The 21844-nt window shown below is 39.0% G+C and overlaps 1 protein-coding gene across 1 annotated transcript in view; it reads left to right on the plus strand.

Annotated features, from left to right (window-relative positions):
* The first annotated feature begins 3523 nt into the window (after nt 1-3523).
* Nucleotides 3524-21844, plus strand: part of LOC131663739 (uncharacterized) — a 29458-nt gene continuing 11137 nt past the window's right edge. The window contains exons 1-3 of the mRNA XM_058934336.1: nt 3524-3840; nt 17642-17701; nt 19657-19920. Coding sequence (XP_058790319.1) covers nt 19672-19920 — 249 coding nt within the window. The 5' untranslated portion in view covers nt 3524-3840; nt 17642-17701; nt 19657-19671. The remainder of the gene's footprint in view (nt 3841-17641; nt 17702-19656; nt 19921-21844) is intronic.

Consider the following 21844-nt stretch of genomic DNA (forward strand, 5'->3'; position numbering starts at 1 on the left):
TAAATAGAGAGCCTCGCAAGTTCTTCTCTCGGCTTGCGCGTCGGCTAGCACACGCGCGTACGCTTCGTGATACAAAACGTTGCATAGAAATATCAGGCGCCGACGTTGCTTACCCTCGCGGTATCTCCGCCAAGGGAGCGCGCGTACGTGACCTGTGCGTGTGCCGGCTATTCAATTGCTTACAGCCTCCCTTGGCGCTCGAAACGCAGAGTAAACGTGTGCCGACACTTTTGTGAGCGCTCTCCTCAATAATTTCTCAGAAACTTTTGGCTTCATACGTGGATTGGAAAGCTCGTGTTCGCTTTTTACCATTTGTTACCTTGGTATTGGACATAGCCGTCGCGCCCAACGCTCTTTCAGTAGTTTCATCTGCGGGGCGTGTTTGCTATTTGGCGACCAGTGCTGTGTGCTCACTTCAGCTCGGCGAGTAATAATACTCAAAAGTCGAGAAAAAAGAAACATTCCGGCAGCGCTCTCGTGCTTGATATTTATCATCGAACCTATACGCATAGCTTCAAAAGTTGCGAGCGCAGCTACGTATACGCGCAGCTACGCTTATACGAGACCGCTCAATAACAAATATCTATTTCATCTGTATTGTACGCGTATCTGCTGTATATCCATATATATCATGCGACCATTCTATCTCTAGGTCTATAACCATTCAAAGAGAACATACAGCAAGACCTGGACACGTAGAAAGCATTATTTGATATCATATTTTTAATTTTTAATTCTCTGTACGAAAAATATTCCTAAAATGCTGAAATCAAGAAGAATTCGAATAATATTATATCTTTAGCTGAAGTATTTTTAATAAAAATTGTTCCCAACAAAGGCTGGTTTGTTTCTGTAAACCTTGGGGAATGTTATACTATGAAAAGAGGAGAATTTGAAAATATTTTAATATCTATTTGAAAATGCCGGAATCATATTTATTCCGGTCAAAGTATTTGATAGAAATTTAGCTTCATTTTTTCAATTGAGAATGCAACGTTTATTCAGTTGAATAATCTGTGAGATTAAAAATAATAATCTCTCTTTTTACCTCGATTCAACGAAGTAGACAGTTCAAAAATGACAGTAAATGAATCCTACTTGGCCGGCGGGCAGCAAAATTTTCACATTAGAAAGCTAAAAACAGACGCCATAAAAATAATCATAGTAACAGCCTCCTAAGGCCAAGAAATCTCATCTCCATGCAAAAATTCTTTGAGCCGCTAGTCTGGCAGTTTCAGCGAAGTGCATCGGCAAATTATGCAAGCCAGCGCGTGGCGGTTGAAAAAGGCTGCATCGTTGGGGGGAAAAAAACTGCAAGCTTCGCCAGCGGCAGCTCGACAAATCGCGCTTTCAATAACAGACCACTGACGAATGGACCTCGTCCCTCTTCCCGCTTGAGCCCAACTTTCCGTTGGAGCGCTCGAGCCATTGCTCTCACGTTAGCGGACTTATTTGCCGGATAAATACGACTTTTCTCGACGCGAACGCTCTTTTCCTCTCTTTTCTTTCTTGTTATTTGCGCGCACGCGAGAGTTAGCGATTGAAAGGAGCGTTTGCAGCGATTGTCAGAGAGCCGTTTATTTAAATTGCTTCTTCCGCTCAGGCGGCTGCGAGCAGCAAATTTAAAAGTTTCGAATTCACGGAAGATAGTGCTTTAATTAAAGTCACTGATGGCTTCATTTTTCACTCGTACTTTGCGGCCGCGTTATATATCATTTGCTCTTTACAAGGGAGGCGGCGCAAAAACTCCGCTCGCAATTTACGTAACGAGAGCTTGTTATTTTTATTCAACTCAGCGACTGCGTGCGTAACTCAAGCTCCGTTCCCTTTGCTGCTTGTTACAGATGAACTTGTTATTTCCCTCCTATCTGGCAAGCGTTTGAATCGAGGTGCACTTTTCAAAAGAAACGTACAGGCGTGATGTATGAGTCGACGGCTCTTCGAGAGGTGCAATTTTCTACAAATTCAGTTTGCCGAAAATCCGATAACCCGTGAGCATTCGACAGATTCGAGCTTGCAAGTGCAAATTCTTGAACTTTCCATGTCATTGCATCCCGTTCAATTTTCACTCCGTTTCGCTGCGAGCCGACGTACTATTTGGATTGTGCTGCATCAACATTTTTCCTGCTTTGAGCGCACCCTCACAAGTGCGCGACCGATTTGCGGAAATCCTTACGGCATTTCAGTGACCGCTGCTTTTTTGAATAATGAAGCGCACCGTGCTTTGTACGGACTTACTAATCGATTGCCATGTAACTTCTGATATTTGATACTTTCTTTGGTATAACTGATCTTAAATTATTTTAAATGAGTGGAAGTTCCCGAAAAAGCTTGAAAATTGTCCAGTTTTCTGAAAAATTCAGTAGCACGAAAAGACTATCGAACAAAATTTTTTCGCTCTCCGCAAAGCGGGTACGAAGATTGTAAAATATCGCACTGAATATTCTTAAAATAGATTGCGTTATAGAAGCACTATCTAAACGTCAACATGTTTGCATTTGCAACCGAAGGGAAAAAGAGAAAATGTCAATTAATTTGCTTTTCATGTAAAATAAAACAGCAGCACGTCTGCGCACGCGTACCGATATCACGCACGTCGAGTGATATCGCTACGCGCGCGCAGATAAAAACCAAATTTTTTTACGTTATAATTCGGCTTACTCATTGTTGCGTAGCATTGCCAAGAATAAATACATAAAAATAAATATATTTCAAGCCCTATCCTTTTGAAGTCATTCAACTGTTATTGTATCATTTATTCAAAGTATCCAATTGCATTTAAGCTTGGCAATACCGTGAAGCAAAACGAATGCAAATTTGCTCTTTTTATATGATTTTGTGGAAATGAATAGTAGGATTTTGGACATACACTTGTGAATATTTACGCATGCATGAAATTCTCATTTGAGTGGGCATTTAAAGTCGTTAATATCGATGAGATCTTGCATTCGCAGTTCAATGAAAGCTTTCAATTTTTCATTCGAAAACAATTGCAATGACACGGTAATAATGAATAAACGAAACTCACTGTTAAAATTTACATAATTGAAGTGCAGCGCAAGGATCAGATCATCATCTATCGGTCCGCAGGCATGCAGATGGCCATGACGCAGGAATAGGGTGGTTGGTAAACGCGGGAGTATCGATGGAGATGTAAGGGAAAGTGGTGGTCGCAGCGCGCGAGAACGAGGCCTCTGCTCGCGGCGCTCGAGCTGCATGCGGCAAGTAGTCGAGGTGGACGTTGGAGCCGGCGCGCGCGCGGCCCGAGATCGATGGCGTATGCACGTACGTACAGAGGGCTCCGCTGGGCGCGAGGAAGGACGAGCGACGGGCGCGAAGCAAGAGTGAAAGCGCTCTCTGGTGACGGATCGATGCCGCCGCGGCGTGCCGTCTGAAAAGGGGCAGCGCTCGCGGGGCGCAGGGCGCCGGCGCCAAACGACACACCCGCATACAATGCCAGCGAGCGCGCGTCGGTGCGCGGCGGCCGTGGCTGTAGCGGCAGTTCACGTCAGTTGCCCGACTCTCTCGGCGCGCAGAGCGCAGTTTCACGCCGCGCGCACGCTACTCCACGTCCGTAACACGCTTGGCACGCGCATGTTTTGACTGTCTGCCTCGACTGCTCTCGCTGCATTTTGCTGCGCCGGACGAGGACGTGCGCCCCGGAGAGGCGTCGGCTCGAGCTTGACCACCCTGACAATGCTGCCGGCAGGCCGCGAGATCGTCGCAGCTGTGGTGCAAGCACGACAGCCGAAAAGCAGCATTGGTTACCTTACCCTCGGCGCCAGCAGTTCCAGCAGTAGCAGCAACAGCAGCACTGCAGCGCCCAGCCGATCCAACGCCGTGAGTATCGTGCAAACTTCACGAGCTTTCTATTATTTTGATTCCTGAGCTCTCTCTCTCTCTCTCTCTCTCCGCTCTATCTGTGTGCAAGTCAAGTCTCGGTTTACGTTGCGTCGAGTCAAGCGTGAATTTACCCCTCGCAGAATCGCTGATGCTGCAGGCTACTCGCGCGTTTGTTGTTGCTTGTCAGACTTCTCCCTTGTGCCCGACAGAATATGTTATTCTGGCTTTTACTTCTTGCAAGATGAACTTACTTTTTCTTACCTACTTGTCTCTTTATTTAAATGTATATATATATATATACATATTATTTTAAAGCGAATACAATAAACTATTTAGTTATCAGGTGATTTAGTACGGTACTGTTAAAATTATTTGGAAGTTCCATAGTCCTAGAAATTTTTTACTCAAGGATAATGATATGCATATCCGTTGAAATTGTCGACGTAGTATGAAAGTGTGACTCAAATGATATGTAGTTGGAAACGGTTATTATGTAAACAGTTATTTTATTGAATGGATTGGCTTGAAATTTAAAAGTCTCACTGTTGCATTATCTTTTGTAAAATATCTTTCAAATGAAATGATGTCATCCAGCTGCTGGTATAGTTATAAAAGATTCGCATATATACGTAGACAGACTTTCAAAGGGCGTTTCGCGTCGGTATTACTTACAATTAAATTTAATGCTGCGCTGTAAAAGCGGCGAAGCACGAAAAAATTTTACAGCTCTTTCAGGATAAAAGCACTTCGGTCTCCCGTTTTTTTAGAGCGACATATAAAAGCCGCTTTTTGAAAAAAGATATGCTTATATATAGCACAATACTCGAAGCTAGACTATGTGAAATACTTTACTTAAGAATGTGAAAAAGTTTACCAATATAATAATAATAATTTTTTTTTAAGAGCAGTGTTTTTCGTTATTAGAGATATCCTGTATCGTAAAATAACTGTTGAATCTATGAAAAAAGGTGTTTTATCAACTTACATATAAGTGCATTTGCTGAAATATCAGGGTATACGAGTACATGCTGAAAAAGTTGTTATCTATTCTTTGCATTGATAAATAGCTAGACATAATATAGCTTAACGAGTTTTAGACTATGCAGTTGTTATGAACGTTCCGAATAAATTAATATTAATACTAAATTGTCATTTAGCAAACACCAACCTGTTAAGCCAATAAAATTTTTATCCCGCAGTCATAATTATGATTTTATCTTAGAAATGAAGTCTATAATACTGAAAAAATCGTGATTCAAATAGAGTAATCACTATTTAAACAACATTAATAGATTATTTAAAAAAAAACTACAACTACACATTATTTGTAATCATTTGTAAAATCGATAGGTATCAAATTACTGTTGCACATTCAAGTTGCAATGGGTAAATATCAGTTCAATTTTAACAGCCACTACTGTTCATTTAAGCACGCGACTTGTCTGAAATTCTATAAAATTGAATTCTCCAGAGAGGTATTAAAAGCGAGCCTTTATCTGTGTATGCGGGCACTTTATGATAATCCAGTTCGTATGATTACGTTCGTCAATCAGATTAGCTGTCCGCAGAATAAAGTAATTAAATGGACGTCGAACTACAATGTCGCGTGAGAACCACATTTTTTTTACTACTTGTGACCCGTTCATTATTTCACGCAAATGAGCCTTCAACGAGATAACGGTATATTATATCCTTTGCATATGCGCAACATCAAATACTTGTGAAAGATTTGAAATTTACCAAGCTTCATGCATATTTCGTACTCTCGTGGTGCACATTTTGTTTTATGGACTGTTCTATTATTTGTATTTATGACCGCACATTATCAATAACTCGCCGAAACTGTGATGGATGATTTTATAATTGATGTTGGGCATATTAATGGCCATTGCAATATACGTCAATCGATACATAGGATTATAATTTGGAAATTATCAGCTGTTATGAGCAGCATAAAAAGTACGAATGCACTAGTTGCGAATATTTATCAACCGAACTTTATCAACGTAATGTTGATGTTGGAAAAAACTGGTTTCTTGTTGAAAGTCAGTGGAGCGAGTATAAATATTTAACCAACTATTTTTGAGAGCTGAGAAATGAAGTAAGATAACCATATTTGAAATGCTGATTGGTCACTTTTTCAAAAAGATTTTATACATTGAGTATCTCGTTTCAATACCAAATTCATCACGTCAATTTTGCGTTTGAAAATCCAACGCGTAATGTATTCAAATTCAAATACGAAAAAAAAACTCGCAAGAGATTTTCTCTGCAACGATAAAGGAATCTCATCATTTTTTTCCGCCTACGAAACGACGGACGAAAGTTTCATAAAAATACGGTTGGAAAGATCGAAATTCCATTAAAAATCTTCAGCCAAAGGCAACACGTGTGCGCGCGCGCGCGTGTGCTGCTAGTGGCTCGTGGCAAACCACTCATGTCGCCCTCGTGAAAAGCGAAACTTGTCGCCAATACACCAGAAAAAGAGAAAAGAGAGGTCTCGGCAAAAAGAGAAGCCCACTTGGCAACATAAAGCAAGAAAGATTGCCCCTTCGATGCAATTCTCGCGCGCGCAATGCAATTAAAGGTGCAGCATGGCCGCAGGCGCTGAAGCTCTCTTTGGCAGTACCTCTCTTACATCGACGTCGACGGTGCGCGGCAGCTCGTTAATTGCTGCATCTGCGACCCGCTGCACATCCACCGGTCGTCGTCGTTCACTCGTTACCACGTATCGCACACTGCAAACGCATCTTGCATTTATTTCAGACGTGTCACTTTCGCAAAGCCAGCCTATCAGCTTTCTTTTCTGATTCTGTTCGTTGAAATACTTTTTTTAAAGTGCATTTTTTCCCTTATTATCAATTCGTTTTCCACGACGCGAGTGCAATTTTATTATTGCGAGAAACAGCAGGTGTGAGCGGTAGGTGTGAAAAATTGGCTTATAAGAATTTCAACATTTTTTCAGTGCATTATGCTCGTATTATTTTTATTATATACTTTGATTATATCTTCCCTATTGTATTAAAAATGTAGGTTATGATCTTATTTCTTTTTCAAAACGATATGGCAATTAACGTTTAATAGCAATGGATTGGTCAGTTGCTGTCGTGTTTCGTATAATATACGCAGATGTTTGGAAAGTGAGTTTTTTTTTTTTTTTTTGAGGTTATCAAGAGCTCGTCATAAAACAAAAAAAGTACTTTGCTGCGCACAAATGACTGGAGAAGCGTTATAATAAGTGGATCTGCGAGTCTCGCAAGGGATGTCCGATAGTCAAGGTACGCATAGTTGGCGTGAATGATTGTAAGGGTATTATTGGCCGAAAACGCCACGTGGTGATCGATAAATAAAGTTCGCTGCGCTCTCGAGTGTTTGTTGTTTCTAAGTAAGTTATTGATAAGTTTCCTATTTTAACGTTTTATTTTTTGGCAACACTTAATTAACCTCGTTATTTTCCAATTGATATTGTATTTACAATAATATATTTCCATTTTTACAATTAACGAATACTTACAGTAACAGTGTATTTGATAATGACGCGTTCTATTCGCGTGTCTATCAAAATAACAATGTCAAAGATGTAGAAGTTCATTCAGATAATTCGATGTCGAAGCTTTCCAATCCAGCAATAGCTTATTGTAATATTGCTTCAACATTTTATTCATACGGTTGCGACGGACGGAATCCATTCTTAGTTTATAATTGAAAATTCTCTCGCAGAATGGTATTGTTTGAATTAGAATTGGCTTTTATTACATTTTCAAATAAGAAGAATAGCTATAGATAATAAATACTTAATTTTTTTCATATACTATAAGTTTTAATTATTAATGGAACGAAAAGTGTTAATTTGACTATAGTAACACAACAAGATATTTTGTTAGTTGAATTACAAACATTGTTACGGCGTTTCGTATATTTCAACGTTATGGAAAAATTTTACAATCGTAACTCTATCTCGGCGATGAAATAATGGCGAATACACAATTAACCAGACCACGTGAATTGAATTTCAAATAGACAATCATCGGAAAATCGAAATATTGAAATTTAAATGTATTATTTCGACATTGAACAATGCCAGTTTGATAGATTTAAAAAATATATACCTGTAGCTTGTCGACATATTAACTTAATTTCATTTTCATAATTCTGACTTGTGTTACGTCAAGGAAAGAAAATTCGTGACTTGAATGAAATTGATTTCAAATATACTTCAATAAAATATTGAAATAATGAAATATAATACAATAGAGTTCATTTTAGTTTACACATGGGCATATACCAAATACTAAATTCTTTTAATATCGAGTAATTCTGTAACTCGATAAATTAATATAATACATATTTTTACTAAAATTCAGTAGAATAGTGAAGAATAGATCGAAACCGTGGTGAGAAAAGAAAAAAAGAAAAGAAAATTCGAGACGGAAAAGTTGCACTGACTCTTCAAAGCGTTCGACTTGTCGTCTGTAAAGCGTGCAATTGCCAAAAGCGATAGTAGCTTCAAAAGCGAATATCCTGAGGCCACGTAAACCACGAGCTTTTGTGTACATGTATGTGTGTGTGTGAGTGCACGCGCGGGTCGAGTAAAAAAGTCGACACCGAGAAAAACAGAAATGAGGTCTAACATCGCCAGTATGCTGACCTCCCTTTCTCCCCTTTTCACGGTACACTGTCCGACTGACGCTAGCCTGGCTCGTTTCACTGCGGACTCCATATGTCTCTCGAAACCGCCGCTACCCCTTCGCATTTATCAGGTTCCCCGCGCTGTTTTGTCTTATTTTTTGTTATTCCATCTTCGTGCTCGCTACCTATATCGCCGAATGTCACTCGATCCGTGTGTTAATGTTTGCTTGTGGGTACACTATCGATTTTTCGACTTTTCACGAGATTTCTTTTTAAACATTCTTTCAGTCGCTGGCAGAATATCGTTGGCGAGTTAAGCTGCAACGATTTCCCGAATTCTACCTCGAGGCAAAGTCTTTTGTGCAGCGTGGAAATTTCCGGAATTACGTATTCACAGATTTTCCGCCTCGGCAAGTAGAAATTGGACGGTAGATTATCGTGATTTCGGCCAGTCCAACTTTGACGCGTCGATGAATTAACGTTTCGCGCGTGTACTTGATCGTATATTTCATACGACCTGTCGAAATCCGTTATATTGTTTGGAATTGCTTAAAAAGTGAACTTCTGTCGTACAGCGAGAAACGCTGAACTGTCAATATGTCGACGTAGAAAAAAATGAATACGTCGCAATCAGCAAAAAATATTTCCGGATTTTTGTCCCTCTGACAACTGCTTCATATGATGTGAAACGAAAAATATCAAATAGATCAAGCGTAACAGTGGGAAGCGTATATCAAAGTGATATTAATGTCTACATTTTTTTCATAAATTTTTTTATTTGAAATTCTCACGTCAACTTTAAAAAATGAAACGATTCGGTTATTAAAATGTTATTATTTTATGTATTTTGAAAAAATAGTAGAACAACGAATTAAATTTGAACGTAATTATTCAATGAGCTTTTCACAGAATAAACATGATTCATTAGTATTAGTCATAACGACCATTTCGCCGAATCATTGGTGCATAAGTTATTACGAAAACAGTCTGTAAATACACTCGGAGTACGTTAGTAAAAGCAATAATAACAATAACTTATAGGTGTTCATCGGTAGGGAGGGTGAAAATCGACGATTGCCGCTGTAAACAGGGCGAAATCGATACTCGCAACTGAAAATAATACGGCATTCGCAGCGTAGCGTCCTCCATCGAATACAAGAAAATAAATCAAGCCCCGCAAAAGCGGGAAAAGAAGAGAAACGAGACTCGCGCGCCAGCGTAGAAAAAGAGAAGGCGATTTATTAGAGTAATGTGCAATTTTAACACTCTTTCCCTCGCGTTCCTTTGCGCGGCTGGCACGCGCGCTCCTCCTGGAAAGTGGAGCTAATCAAGCCATTTTCATCGATCACGAATGAGAGAGCATTTCCAGGGCACGCGGTATGATTTATTCAGGCATAAGAAATGAGCTTGACCCCCTGCCGAGGGTGGGCCGGGTCGAGCGCGAGGCCGTTGAAAGAGCCCTGAAGCGCACAAGGAACAGATAATTGACACTGCTATGATTACGCACTGCGTGCTTTTAAATATTCATAAGTAGCGGCTGCATGGCATCGCCGCAGAGATCATATTTTATAGCAGTCGCGCGCATATTCCTACGCCTTCGTTCAAATATTCATTTCTTACTACCAATTGACCATTGTCCCCCATTATACTTTTTACTGCGGGAATCTGTGATATACGTTCATTGCGTGCTCATTTGATAAATGAAATATTTGCACAAATGGATGTCTTCACGTGAAATACGTGAAGATGAAAATAAACATTTTCTAATTATTGTCTCATTAATATTATTCATTCCATTAAAAAACACACCGCTTTTTCTGTTGCAACTCACGAAATACTGTTTTAATATTGATTTTACGAAAAGCATCATTAGCAATGCCAGACAAACTCGACAGCAGTAGCGCATGCAATTTACATTTCGAATTTTCCAAGCCAAGAGGTCCAGAAAAAAAGAAAATGATTCAATCCATCTTGCGATTTCCCACTCGATTCGTCAGAAGAAGGGGGTGTGGGGGCGGGGGGCACGGAGGCGCATTTTTGTCTATGCTTCTCTTTGCCTTGGCAGGCAATCGAATGCGAAAAACAACGCGGAGAAAAGCGAGATTGACGAGCACAAGGATCGAGTTCGCAAGAGCGCTGGCGCGCTCGCAGAGGCGCGTGACGTTGACAAGCGGCTGTCGCCTGCTCGCCCCGACGATTCGTTATTCTTTTTCATCAAGCGACATCGATAAATCTCACCTCGTCGCGGCGCCTTTCCCTGTAAACGGATCGGCCTTCTCCTGCCTGTACACGCACCTCGGCACGCTCGAATTCGTTCCATGCTCCTCTTTTCCGGTGGCTTTTTTCCCCGTAAGCTCATATTGCGGTGGCTACTTTCCCGACGGGCATAGCCGAGTCATATTGCCTAGCCCGACAGATCGTGTTCCAGGACATTTCGCTGTAAAGGATATTGAAAAAGTTGGATAGTGCTTTTGTTTCTTTTATGTTCGTCTGCGATATTTGACAGTGGAATGAAGTTTGTCTGTTATTTTTGCAAGTAATGTTGTTCAAACTGTCGAATTTCTTTTTTTATTTTCTTTTATCGATAATTTTTGCTATCAATATTTTTATTTTGTAGCAGAATAGCCATATTTCCATTAACTTTAAAAACGATTGAATTTTTAAATATTGATCGTTTGCATTTCACTGTTTTCACGAAAAGGAAAAACGCCCTATGTTCAAAAGTCAAAAATTCCATTCTAAATATAAATCTACAAAACACGCCTTTCGCGTTAGAAATTGAAAAGGATCAGTTCACCATACTCAAAAAACGAAAAGAAAATGAACAAAGAGACGTATTAAAACTGCGGGTGAAATTTCAGAGGCTTGCAAAGCAAACAAGAGCTGTTCTCGTGGGTTATTCAAATTTCCAGATAGCGAGTTCAAGTTCCTTCGCGCCTATTAGCACAAGCAGCAGTTTACGAAAATGTCATTTTAGTCGGGGAAAATGAAAATTTTTTAATCCATTACAGCGTGCGATCGTTATTCCCGAATCAAACAATTTAAACTCTAAATCTCGTACATGTAGGCGATGATCATTAAAATCATTGCTTTCTTAAGCAGGGAAAATTTTGAGAATCATCGCATTTAAATTTAAAAATTAATTCAGTACCATAACACGAAACTAAATGAAACATGTCAATTAAAAAAAAAATAGTGAATTGAAAATTGTTATTCTTTCTGAAAAAAAGTTGATGGGTCATAAAGAGAAGTTCGTGTATTCTTGATCGGGTTGTCTGAGAGGTTGTCATGTGATAAGCAGTACGTGCAACAGCACCTGCGCGTGAAACACGCTTGACCCCACTAGTAAGTATTTAAAGAAGACAATTTATTTCGTATGTTTTGTATCGAGGAATAAAGAACAGTGAAACGTCGTAAGAGCTTGTGGAAAACTTCGTTTTAAAGTATTGTTTCTGTTTTTTTTATCCAGTAAAATAAGGTCGAGTGCTGAAGTGGGGCATTTATTTACATGTTTGGTAGTTCTGAATAATTTTATTTATTTGAATGAAAAAAAAACAAAGACAATTATTAAAAGCTATTATTAAATTATTAAAAGACAATTATTAAAAGGAAAGCTGCTAAAAAGTGCTTAAAATAGGTATCATTTTTCTAAGTAAATGGAGACTGTTATTTTATTGTCACAATTTGGGCTAATTTTTTTAGGACGAATAATTATGCATAAATAATTGAGCTTGTGGAAAGTCATCTTTCCAAATAAAATTTTTCAGTATTTTTTAAAACAATACTGTTGTTTAAAAAGTTTATATTTTAAAAATAAAAGTTGTTTTTGTATTCTATAAAAATGAAAATTAGAAATTTTGATTCTTAATTCCTATATACTAGAAAAATTTTTAAATTTGACTTTTTTGCTTTTTAATGACATTAATAAAACATCTTCAATCCTTAAAAAGTCTAAAAATTTGTGTAATCTTTATTTCTTACCTCAAAAAGAAGAAATACAGTCGTAGCTTTCAAGGTATGAGCGGAAAAGAATTTGTACTATATTTTCTGTAAAAAGTAAGCAAAATGAGAAGAAAAGGTCCCTTGTGAGCATGGTAACCTTTCTCTTGGAACTTCTTTACAGAGGCATTCAACGTTTTTTCTTCCTAAGGAATTCTTTTGACTGCCACATACAACGAAGATATTCTGAATCCCAGTTGCCACTATAAACATTGTGATATTAAATTGTAGAATTTAAACGAAAATTCAGAAAATTGATACATACAGGCGTATAAAAAATTGACAACGCTATATTTAAGAATATTTTAGCATAAATTTTGATAATTCGGAGTTAAATTTTGTATTACTTTTCAGTAGAACATCGTTTGTTCTACTGAAATTACGAAAGATACAATCAAATCTAGAATCTCGGTGAATGCATTTCAAATTACTGCGCTACCTTTAGAAAATTAAATCCGTATAAATTCTCCGCAAATTGAACAGTCTGTTTAAGTTGCAGGATGCTTGCTCGCAACTGCAAAAAATTGCAAATCCTTAATTCTCCACTGACTGGCGAAACACATAAATCTCTCGTTCAGGAGGGTGTTTCTCCAGCTAAAAAGACAAGAAAAAAAATGGTATAGGCGAGCTAAAGAAAGTAAGCTCGTGCGTGCCAACGATAATTTTATGCGCTGTCGCGATATAGGAGCTAAGAAAAGGCGGATGAAAAAGGCGAACGGACGAGCAATAAAATTCTCGGACGAATAAAAAAAAAGAATATACATACATGGGTTCATATTTACGGATGGTAGGATGTAAGACTTGCCGGACCAATGTTACGTGAAGCCAATGGTCCGGAAGAAAATATGCGCAGCACCTTCGTATAAAAAGTAATGGCCATAAGAATTATGCTGAAGGGGAAGAGCTTATGTTGCGCATTAAAGGGGAGGGGGGTTACTAAGAAGCGCTGGTATGAGTAAGCTTAATGAGTCTCCTGGCAACAACATGCGATACGTCTGACTGCAGAATATTAATTATACACGTCATACCAATATCACTTCAGATGGATTTATTAAATGGAATAAAGCTGGGATTACCATTGAATTAGCCATTATACTCGGAGTAACTGAGATAGCACGTTGTAATGTATTCCTCATCCGTTGCTCAAGGATATTAAATTTTACAAATTCAATATGCAGAGCTCTTTTAACAAAAAAAAATAATACCTCTGTTATCTTTTGTTTTTTATTAACATAGTTGATACTCATTGTGTGGCAAACCTTACTACACGAATGAAGCTTTATTATATCATAAAATTGGTACGAAATGCAGATTCAAATCACAAGATTTGTATAATCTAAAAGGTCAATAACCAAAATTCGACTGGGATTACACGCGAACGTTCGACGTTTAACGAAGCCGAGGGAGATTTCTGGAAAGGCTGTAGGTAAAACGGCAGTGGCGCGCGGCATAGCTTGTAAAGTTGAAAAAGAAATGGGAGGGAAGAAAGATCGAGGTAAAAGACGGCAGTGCACGAGTGGAGCGTGCGCGGGGTAAAAATTCATTTCCCCGGGAGAACTCCACGAGATATACGAGTGCTCGCGCGCGCGCGCGCAAACGGAATTATTCACGAAATGCCCCGGCGGAAACTCGTAGGCGATGTGCACACTGGCCGCAGTGTCGAAGTCGATGTCGATTTAACGCGGCTTTTCGTGTCTCCTCCCGCCCACTCCATCGTTGCCCTTTCGTTATTCGCTATCTCAGTGCGGAATTTTCGCTCGCCGATTTTCCTATCGCCATCGGCGTCAACTTCCACGCGGACCTTCTCCTTCTTTTCATCCAACTCGTTCGGGATAATTGGTTTTTCGAGATTTTCTTGTTTCTACTCGCGATGAAGCTCTCCCCTTGCGTACATTTGTAGCTGCATGCATTTTCCATTCTCGATGTCATTTGAGCTTTTGTTTGCCAAAGGAAAATAGTACTCGTTGAAATGAGATTGCGGACGCTTCATTTGATGGAATACATTCCCTGGACAAGCAATGTTACTTCCAAGAAAGAAACTCATTAGGGCTGTCTTTGAGTCAATACCCTTCTTTCCTCATTTTACGACTGCAGTCGTACATTTTATAGCAGAATATGGGTCGTGCGTGCACCAACCGAGGATAAAAATGTGCTTCTTGTTTTGTCGTTGGGAATTAGAAGTATATATTTAGTGATCATTACAGTACTGCAATAAAAGCAAGATGAACAATAAAAAATATCGTTTACGGTTTTTTAGCGTGGAAATGACACTTTTTTCAGCAGCGAGCAGTGTTTAATCTTTATTTTTCAATGACATACTGACTTTTTTATTTTATAAGAACTTTTGCAAATATTCACATCTGGGGAAACTTTTCTTTTCCAGCGTAAAGTTCGAAACGAACGAAATTTTCAAAATACTTTTATACATCGAAAACTGGAGCAAAGAAATGAAAATGTAGAATTCACATTTTTGAAGAGCAATTTACTTTTCTTAAAAGGAGCTTTTAGCAACGTCAAAATTATGCAAGCACATTTCGCAGTTGAGCACATTACTTTATATTTTCACTATTTCCTCCTTTAGTTTGCTTCAAACAAATAACTAAGGAAATTGACAGCTTTGAAATACGGAACATTCGTCTGCTTTTATACATCGCCAACACGTACTTGAAGAAAGGCAATTTTATCGGTCACATGTCGTAAAGCTGTTGTAAGCGCAAGCTATAGCCAATAGCACTCCCACTTTTACTCCCTTTGCCACTAAACAAATCTATAAAATTCAAGTATAAACCTTGGGAAACACAACTATAGCTTGAAACCATAGAGAATCGTATCGATCACAGCTTCTTATGAGCATCCGATGCTTAAAGCCAAGCAAAACTTAACAGTATCACAATAAAACCTCCGGGTAAGTGAAAGTACAAGCTTCACGATCGAATAAAAATCGGGCGCGCGTCGTTGAACCGACAAATTGTTTTTGGTCAACAGTTCCCATAACTTCGCGCCAGCCAAGAGCGCACACGAGGCGTCGATTGTGTATAAACGAACGCCAGAGGAAAGTCGCGCGGGGGCGAGAAAAGAGGGTCAGGCCAACAACAACAGCAGCAGTAGCGGCAGAGCGAAGCCAAGCATTATTTTCCTTATAGCCTGTTGCACTCTATAAGAATCGATTCTCTTCGCGGGTCGCCGCGGCGTCGACTTTCTTATCCGCTCGGCGCGCGCGACCTATTCATTATTCATCGCGCTCTCAGATTGGTATAGCGAAGCTAGGTGCACGGTTGCAGCTCTTCCCCTTCCAACTTTTTTAATATACCCCTTGCCTTGCGAACGTCTACGGATGAAACATTGCGCCACTCATTCGTTTATATTCGAGCGGATGAAAGTTTGTGTAAAAAGAGAGAGAGATAGCTTTCGTTGCTGTTTCGTACGCCCCAGTGATTCCGATGGAACTCGAGATATATATATATATATACATAGCACGAACTCGTTAGCGTCGCGGGGGTTCGGGTTTGGGTTATTCCAGCTACCGGCATTCGAGAGATCCTTTACTTTTAGTTATTTTGGAAACTTTCTCTTAATTATTAATTATTGAAGCAAGATGAATCCTTTTCCGCGATAGAACTGACTCGAGTTTTCAGAGTAAACTTGCATCTTAACAACGAGTCCAACACCATTACTTGCAAAAGCTCTTCCATCTCTCAGTGTAATGATACGCATTCATTCCTGCTGAATTTATCGTATATTTCAGCATTATTATAGTCTTACTTTCACGTGCGTGAGAAAGACTGGAAAGCTTTCTTGACAAATTTTTAATCGAATTCACGATATTAATCCTTTTCTTTGTTTCCTTGAAGAATAAGCCTTGACATCGTGATTTTGGATTGTCTATGCTTTTTCGTTGTAACTTTTTAGTTGAATGTCTTTACGTTAGCACATGGGAATGTACCTCATTTCTAAAATGTATGCATGAAAATTGGTCTACGCAATCGTTAAATTAATATGGTACTGGCTATGCAATTGCGTTGTTATGCGTGCTGCAAAAGAAATCTTATAGATTTCTTAAATTGGGAACAAAAACCGTTCATTTACATATATTTCAATGAAAAACTATGCAGTTAATTTTTGTTTATTTTTCATGATTATGTTTATACCATTGATTCAGCCTTTTTATTTATTGGTCGATAAGAAGATTGTTTTATTTATTGCTAAGCAAGAATATTAAGAACAAAGTCTAGGAAAATAAATCAAACTTTTCGCCAGATTTTTATATTGAAAAATGTTTGGGCATCAATCAGCTTGCATATGCATATCATTTGTGCTCTTCAACGAAACATTCTGCCAATATAATTTTGCAAGCATATTTGTACTTGATGAAGTTACATATCGACGAAATTCAACAACCAAAAATAATTTATTCAAGTTTTTGCTCATTCCCTCAATATCGAAAAAAACAGTTTAAATAGACTGATACCTGTTTGATAGAATCGAAAAATTTTTTTGAAAGTTATATAAAAAGGAAATCAAGCGGAAAGTCGGAATTTTTAAAAGGGAATGAATAACTTTTTTTACCAGAGAATAGTGGCAGCGATAGCAGCAAATGAACGATGAGATAGGGAATGATGAAGCCAATTAAAAGTCCAGAATCGGGGTTGACATTAAACTAGGTCAATTTACAAAGTTCGCAGAGTATTATACGAATGTAGTTTTATCCCGAGGATGGGTCACGGTTTTGGATGCTTAATGAGAACTCAACGGTCGTGTTGCAAGAACTTATTCGATAATTATTTGAAACAGATGTTTAATAATTATTAAGCGAGGCACTTTAAATGTCAAATGTTCCAGCAACTTTGAATCTCGATGTAACTAATTTGGAACATTTGAAACTCGACAGCGACCATATTCAGTTGAGTATTTTTGGCCTTATCGTCGATAATTAGTTTTTCATCGATCCTTGAATGTCTACTGAGTTCCAAATAAAAACCGTCGACGGAATCTCAACGAAATTTAACTTGATAATGCTGAGCACGGTAACGTCTATTCCAGGTTAAAATAAAAGCGCTGGAAGAGAGAAAGTGCCGCGGGTCCAGACGACCTTTTATCTATATAATTACCGAAGTAAGCAAAACGTAAAACTGCTAATTGTACGTAACATATTTTTTGTTCTTGATTTCAGAGGGAGCAGCAGGCGTCGGCACCCCCATGCACGCTGGTTCGCCCAACACGGAGCCTTTGAGTGAGTCAGTCGTGTGGTAGCTGCATGGCTTTGCAGCGCTGCGTCCTCCTCTGCCTTTCATTAGGCGCAGCGCGCACGAATTGCTCGCTGAATTTAATCGCTGATTAAAGTCCTTTGCCGCTCTACCAGGCCAAGTTTTAATCGCTTTTCGCTTGCGTCTCTCCACAAGCGAAATTCTCCCTCTCGGCCGCGATTTTACCTCGTTACACGCTTGTTCTTCTGGAGTCTCATTCGAGAGCCTGATTAATAGCTTGTCTTTGCCTGTCTTTCTTCAATCGCTGCGTAACGTTTCATTGGTCACGCGACCGATTGCCATTTATTACCATCCATTAACTTCTTTCTAAATGCGCGTCCTATCCCTCCGCTGCTGATTCTTTTTATTTACGCTGGGCGAATTATGCATATACCACAGTGTAAATGTCACTGTCGGAAAATAATCTGATCGCGTGACGGTGGAAAATACAAAGCTTTAAGCTTTCTAATTATAAACTTCGAGATTAATGTTTCGACGTTCAGGACTGATTTTAAATGAATTTACAATGAGGTTAAAGTAGTCACATTGCATTTTTACCTAAAATATACGAACATAAATACGCGCAGCCATATCGCGTCGCATTATTGATTGTGTTGCATATTGCACGACAAATATTTCAAAGTAAAATTCATAAAGTTCAACAGTTTGAATTGCTAAACTTCCAGCGCAGATCGAAGGATACGCCGAGAATAGAGAAATAGAGCGAGCCTGTGAAAATAATACACGAATATTCGCCGTATATGTACACGTTGACCTGACTGAATCAATGATTAAACGCACCTTGATTGAGTGACAAACTAGAAATAGAAGAAATGCGACCAATCGATTGCTTTGTCGCGCAATACGCTACCTAAACTTATTCGACTCGTCACTCAGCATTGATAGCCGCGAAAAACTCGCACGAGCGTAAAGACACATTTTCGTTTGCCATCCGGAATTTCCATTCGTTTCGTTCTCGTCCTCAGACAAATCTATTTCTGTTTCCACGAATCACTGTAATATCATTCGTTTCCGATATCGGTCGCTGCGGAGAGATACACGATACTCGCTCGTGGAATTACCAATTCAAAGCGACGCCGAAGAGAAATGTGATTAATGCACGCCACGAACGAACAAAAAAAAAAGTCAAAGGAATAAAGAGTAAGAGAAAGTTACAACCAGCGGAAAACGTAATAACGTGCAAAAAAGGCAGTTGGAAGTACTCTCGTTAATTTATAAGGTAATGCGGGTTTATCGGGGAAACTTCAAGAGCAAATTGTTGATTTAGCTCGCGGCAAAAGTTCGCCGTCGCTGCTGCTACCGTACTGCCAAACTGGATTTGGCTGGGAAAGTTGCGCGAATGGGGAATGTTGACGTTAGTTCGAAAGAGAAAAATAAGTAAAGTCCAAATAAGTGATGAGGGTAAGACGAGCTGGTGGTCGTTTTGCGTCCCGAAGTGACAGGTTCAAGAACTGAGAGACGAAGTACATTAATGTTAGAGTAGTTTCCACGTCATAACAATCCTTAGTTCACCGAGGAGTTGGCAATAGACGTGGTTTTACACGCATTAAAGAAACAATATGTAGCGCTATATTTTTTATTAATAACATAGGTAGAACATGACACGTTACGCTATTGCGACAATTGAGTTATGGTTGAAGAAGTTGGTGCTTAAAGTAATGTTTGGCCTAAAAACATGATGCGATAAAAGAAAATTGAATTAATAAAAAATAAAAACTAGTGATTCAAAAATTGAGCACTAAAAAATAAATGAACTAGGCTGAGTAAATCGACCCTATAAAATGTCGAGGTAGTTGCGCTAGTAAAAGTATCACGCCACCCTGCAGTCGTCGTAAAGCGACGACTCTCCGCAACAATGAAATTCATTGTTTGACATCCGAAGATAGGAAGGAGAAATGTAATTTGTGATTTGCATTCTCAGAGTGGAAGGAGGAGGATGGGTGCGCGTCGCTCCGGGTCAGGCGGCGGCCGAAGCAGCGCGAGCATCCTCAAGGAACGCGCCAATATGTCGTTCATGCTCGTCGTCATGTTTTTCGCGGTGTTCGGCTTAATTGTCCTCACCGAGATATTCCTGATAGACGAGAGGCGCGGCACAGCGGTCGGCGGTGGTGGTGCTCTCGGTGGTCATCGCAGCGGTCATCGACTTGCCGCTGCACCCGATCGACCTGATTATGAGGAGGTTGGCGTGAGTATATTGTTCATTTTCTCCCATTATTAGCGATTGTTATGGATATTCTGTTTGCTGTTAATATCACTCAGAGCGAACCGTCATTTATTAATGGATATTTAATCCTTAACACACACACACACACACACACACACACACACACACACACACACACACACACACACACACACACACATATATATATATACGAAATCATTGATAATACACTTCAGTAATATGTATTTCTTTGAAAGTGGTTTTAGATTTAGCGAAGCATAACCTTTCAAACGCACGGTATTCGTTAAAAATGTACAGTTCGTAAGAGGATTATTTCTTTGGTCTTTCTTTTAATTAAAGCTCATGAGTTCAAATCGGTTTACACTTAGGATTTGTTTTTCGTCAATCACTTGCACGTAAAATGAGTTCATAGAAAATTTTAATTGGGTAAAATGTATCGCTGAAAAATATTTAATAAATTACTGTATTCTTTTCGCCGTGAAATGATGAAAATAAATCTATTTTATTATTCATAATGCATTATCCAACAGAAATAAATATAATTTTTATCAAATTTTCGATCATGGAATTTTGTTTCAAAATTACTACTTCCTGTGAAAGTCTAACGTAACAAATGTCAAGAAAGTTTAGTTTATGTACATCACCTTATTCGAAAAGCACGTTTAAGTGAAATAATTAATATTTATTGCACAGCGTTATAAGTACACCAATTTCATTTAAATCATTCACAATAAAATTATAAAACGTCAATTCAGTATAATACGAAGTCAGAATAACAAGTACGCAAAAGAAATGATTAAAAAATGTGAAAAGTACGGTGAACGCAGAATATCACGTATTCAGGGAGCAGAAACTTATCTTGTTTGTAGAGAATTCGCGAATTTTTGAATGTTTGAATTTTTTAAGCAGGATAGATATGTAAAGAAGCTGATGCTGAATAGCAGTGACATGAATATAAAGTGAGATTTTTGAGAGATTTTTCTAAAAACGTTATTCTTTCCTTTTGACTCCAGTCGTGATCTTTGCATAGAACGGATTCAGTTTCTGCGATTTTCCGCGTTATTGTCATGCATGAGAAGGAAAAGGGAAGAACGGAAACAAAAAAACAAACGAAAGAACAAGAAACATCGAGAATCGATAGAAAAGTTGAGAAACTGTGAGGGAGGGCATCGGAATGCTAATAATGAGAAATAATCGTTTTTAGTTGTAGCGCGAGGAAAAAAGCTCTTTTTAAAATATCTCAATGGTCCTCAGTTGGAAAATAGCCATATTATAAAGAGGCAGGGCGCAGCTTATCGGGACTCCTAACTTTGATGTCATTCAAATGCATTCGCGTTCGAGACGTAGCCCCGCGGGGTCTCGTGCTTTAACCTACTTTTCAAATTCCTTTCACACGAGGAGGACTTTGCAAGAGGCTCATCACTCTCCAAAACTTTTCTTTGTTTGCCAAGCTTCGGCTCCGCTCTCTTCTTGTTGTTTTCCGAGATAGTATTCTTGGTAGTGTATAGTTTTCAAAAATTATTACCTGTAAAAAATCCGAAGCTGGACGTTTCGAACGTCGAAAAGCCAATTTGTGAAAAAGATGAAGCTACGCCATGCACAGGTCGGAATGGAGCAACTGTATTCGAGATGTTTTGCCTGCAAGATTTGTTGAAAAGCAGCAAGAAATAGAGACGTCTCCGCTGATATAGGGTTCTATTGGGTTAAGGCAATAAATACAAATGTGGCGTTTAGACGATAAATCATACTTTCCAATTCCCGTGAAAAGGCAGACTTTGAAAGCTCATACATTACAATGAGTTTTCCGAGATTTATGGATCGGCGTTCCATGTGTGTGTGTGTGTGTGTGTGTGTGTGTGTGTGTGTGTGTGTGTGTGTGTGTGTGTGTGTGTGTGCGTGTGTGTGTGTGTGTTCAGGAAAGGGA

This window comes from Phymastichus coffea, unplaced genomic scaffold, assembly GCF_024137745.1.
Source record: "Phymastichus coffea isolate CEN01 unplaced genomic scaffold, Cenicafe_Pcof_1.1 PCOF00038, whole genome shotgun sequence".
In the NCBI taxonomy this organism is placed as follows: domain Eukaryota; kingdom Metazoa; phylum Arthropoda; class Insecta; order Hymenoptera; family Eulophidae; genus Phymastichus; species Phymastichus coffea.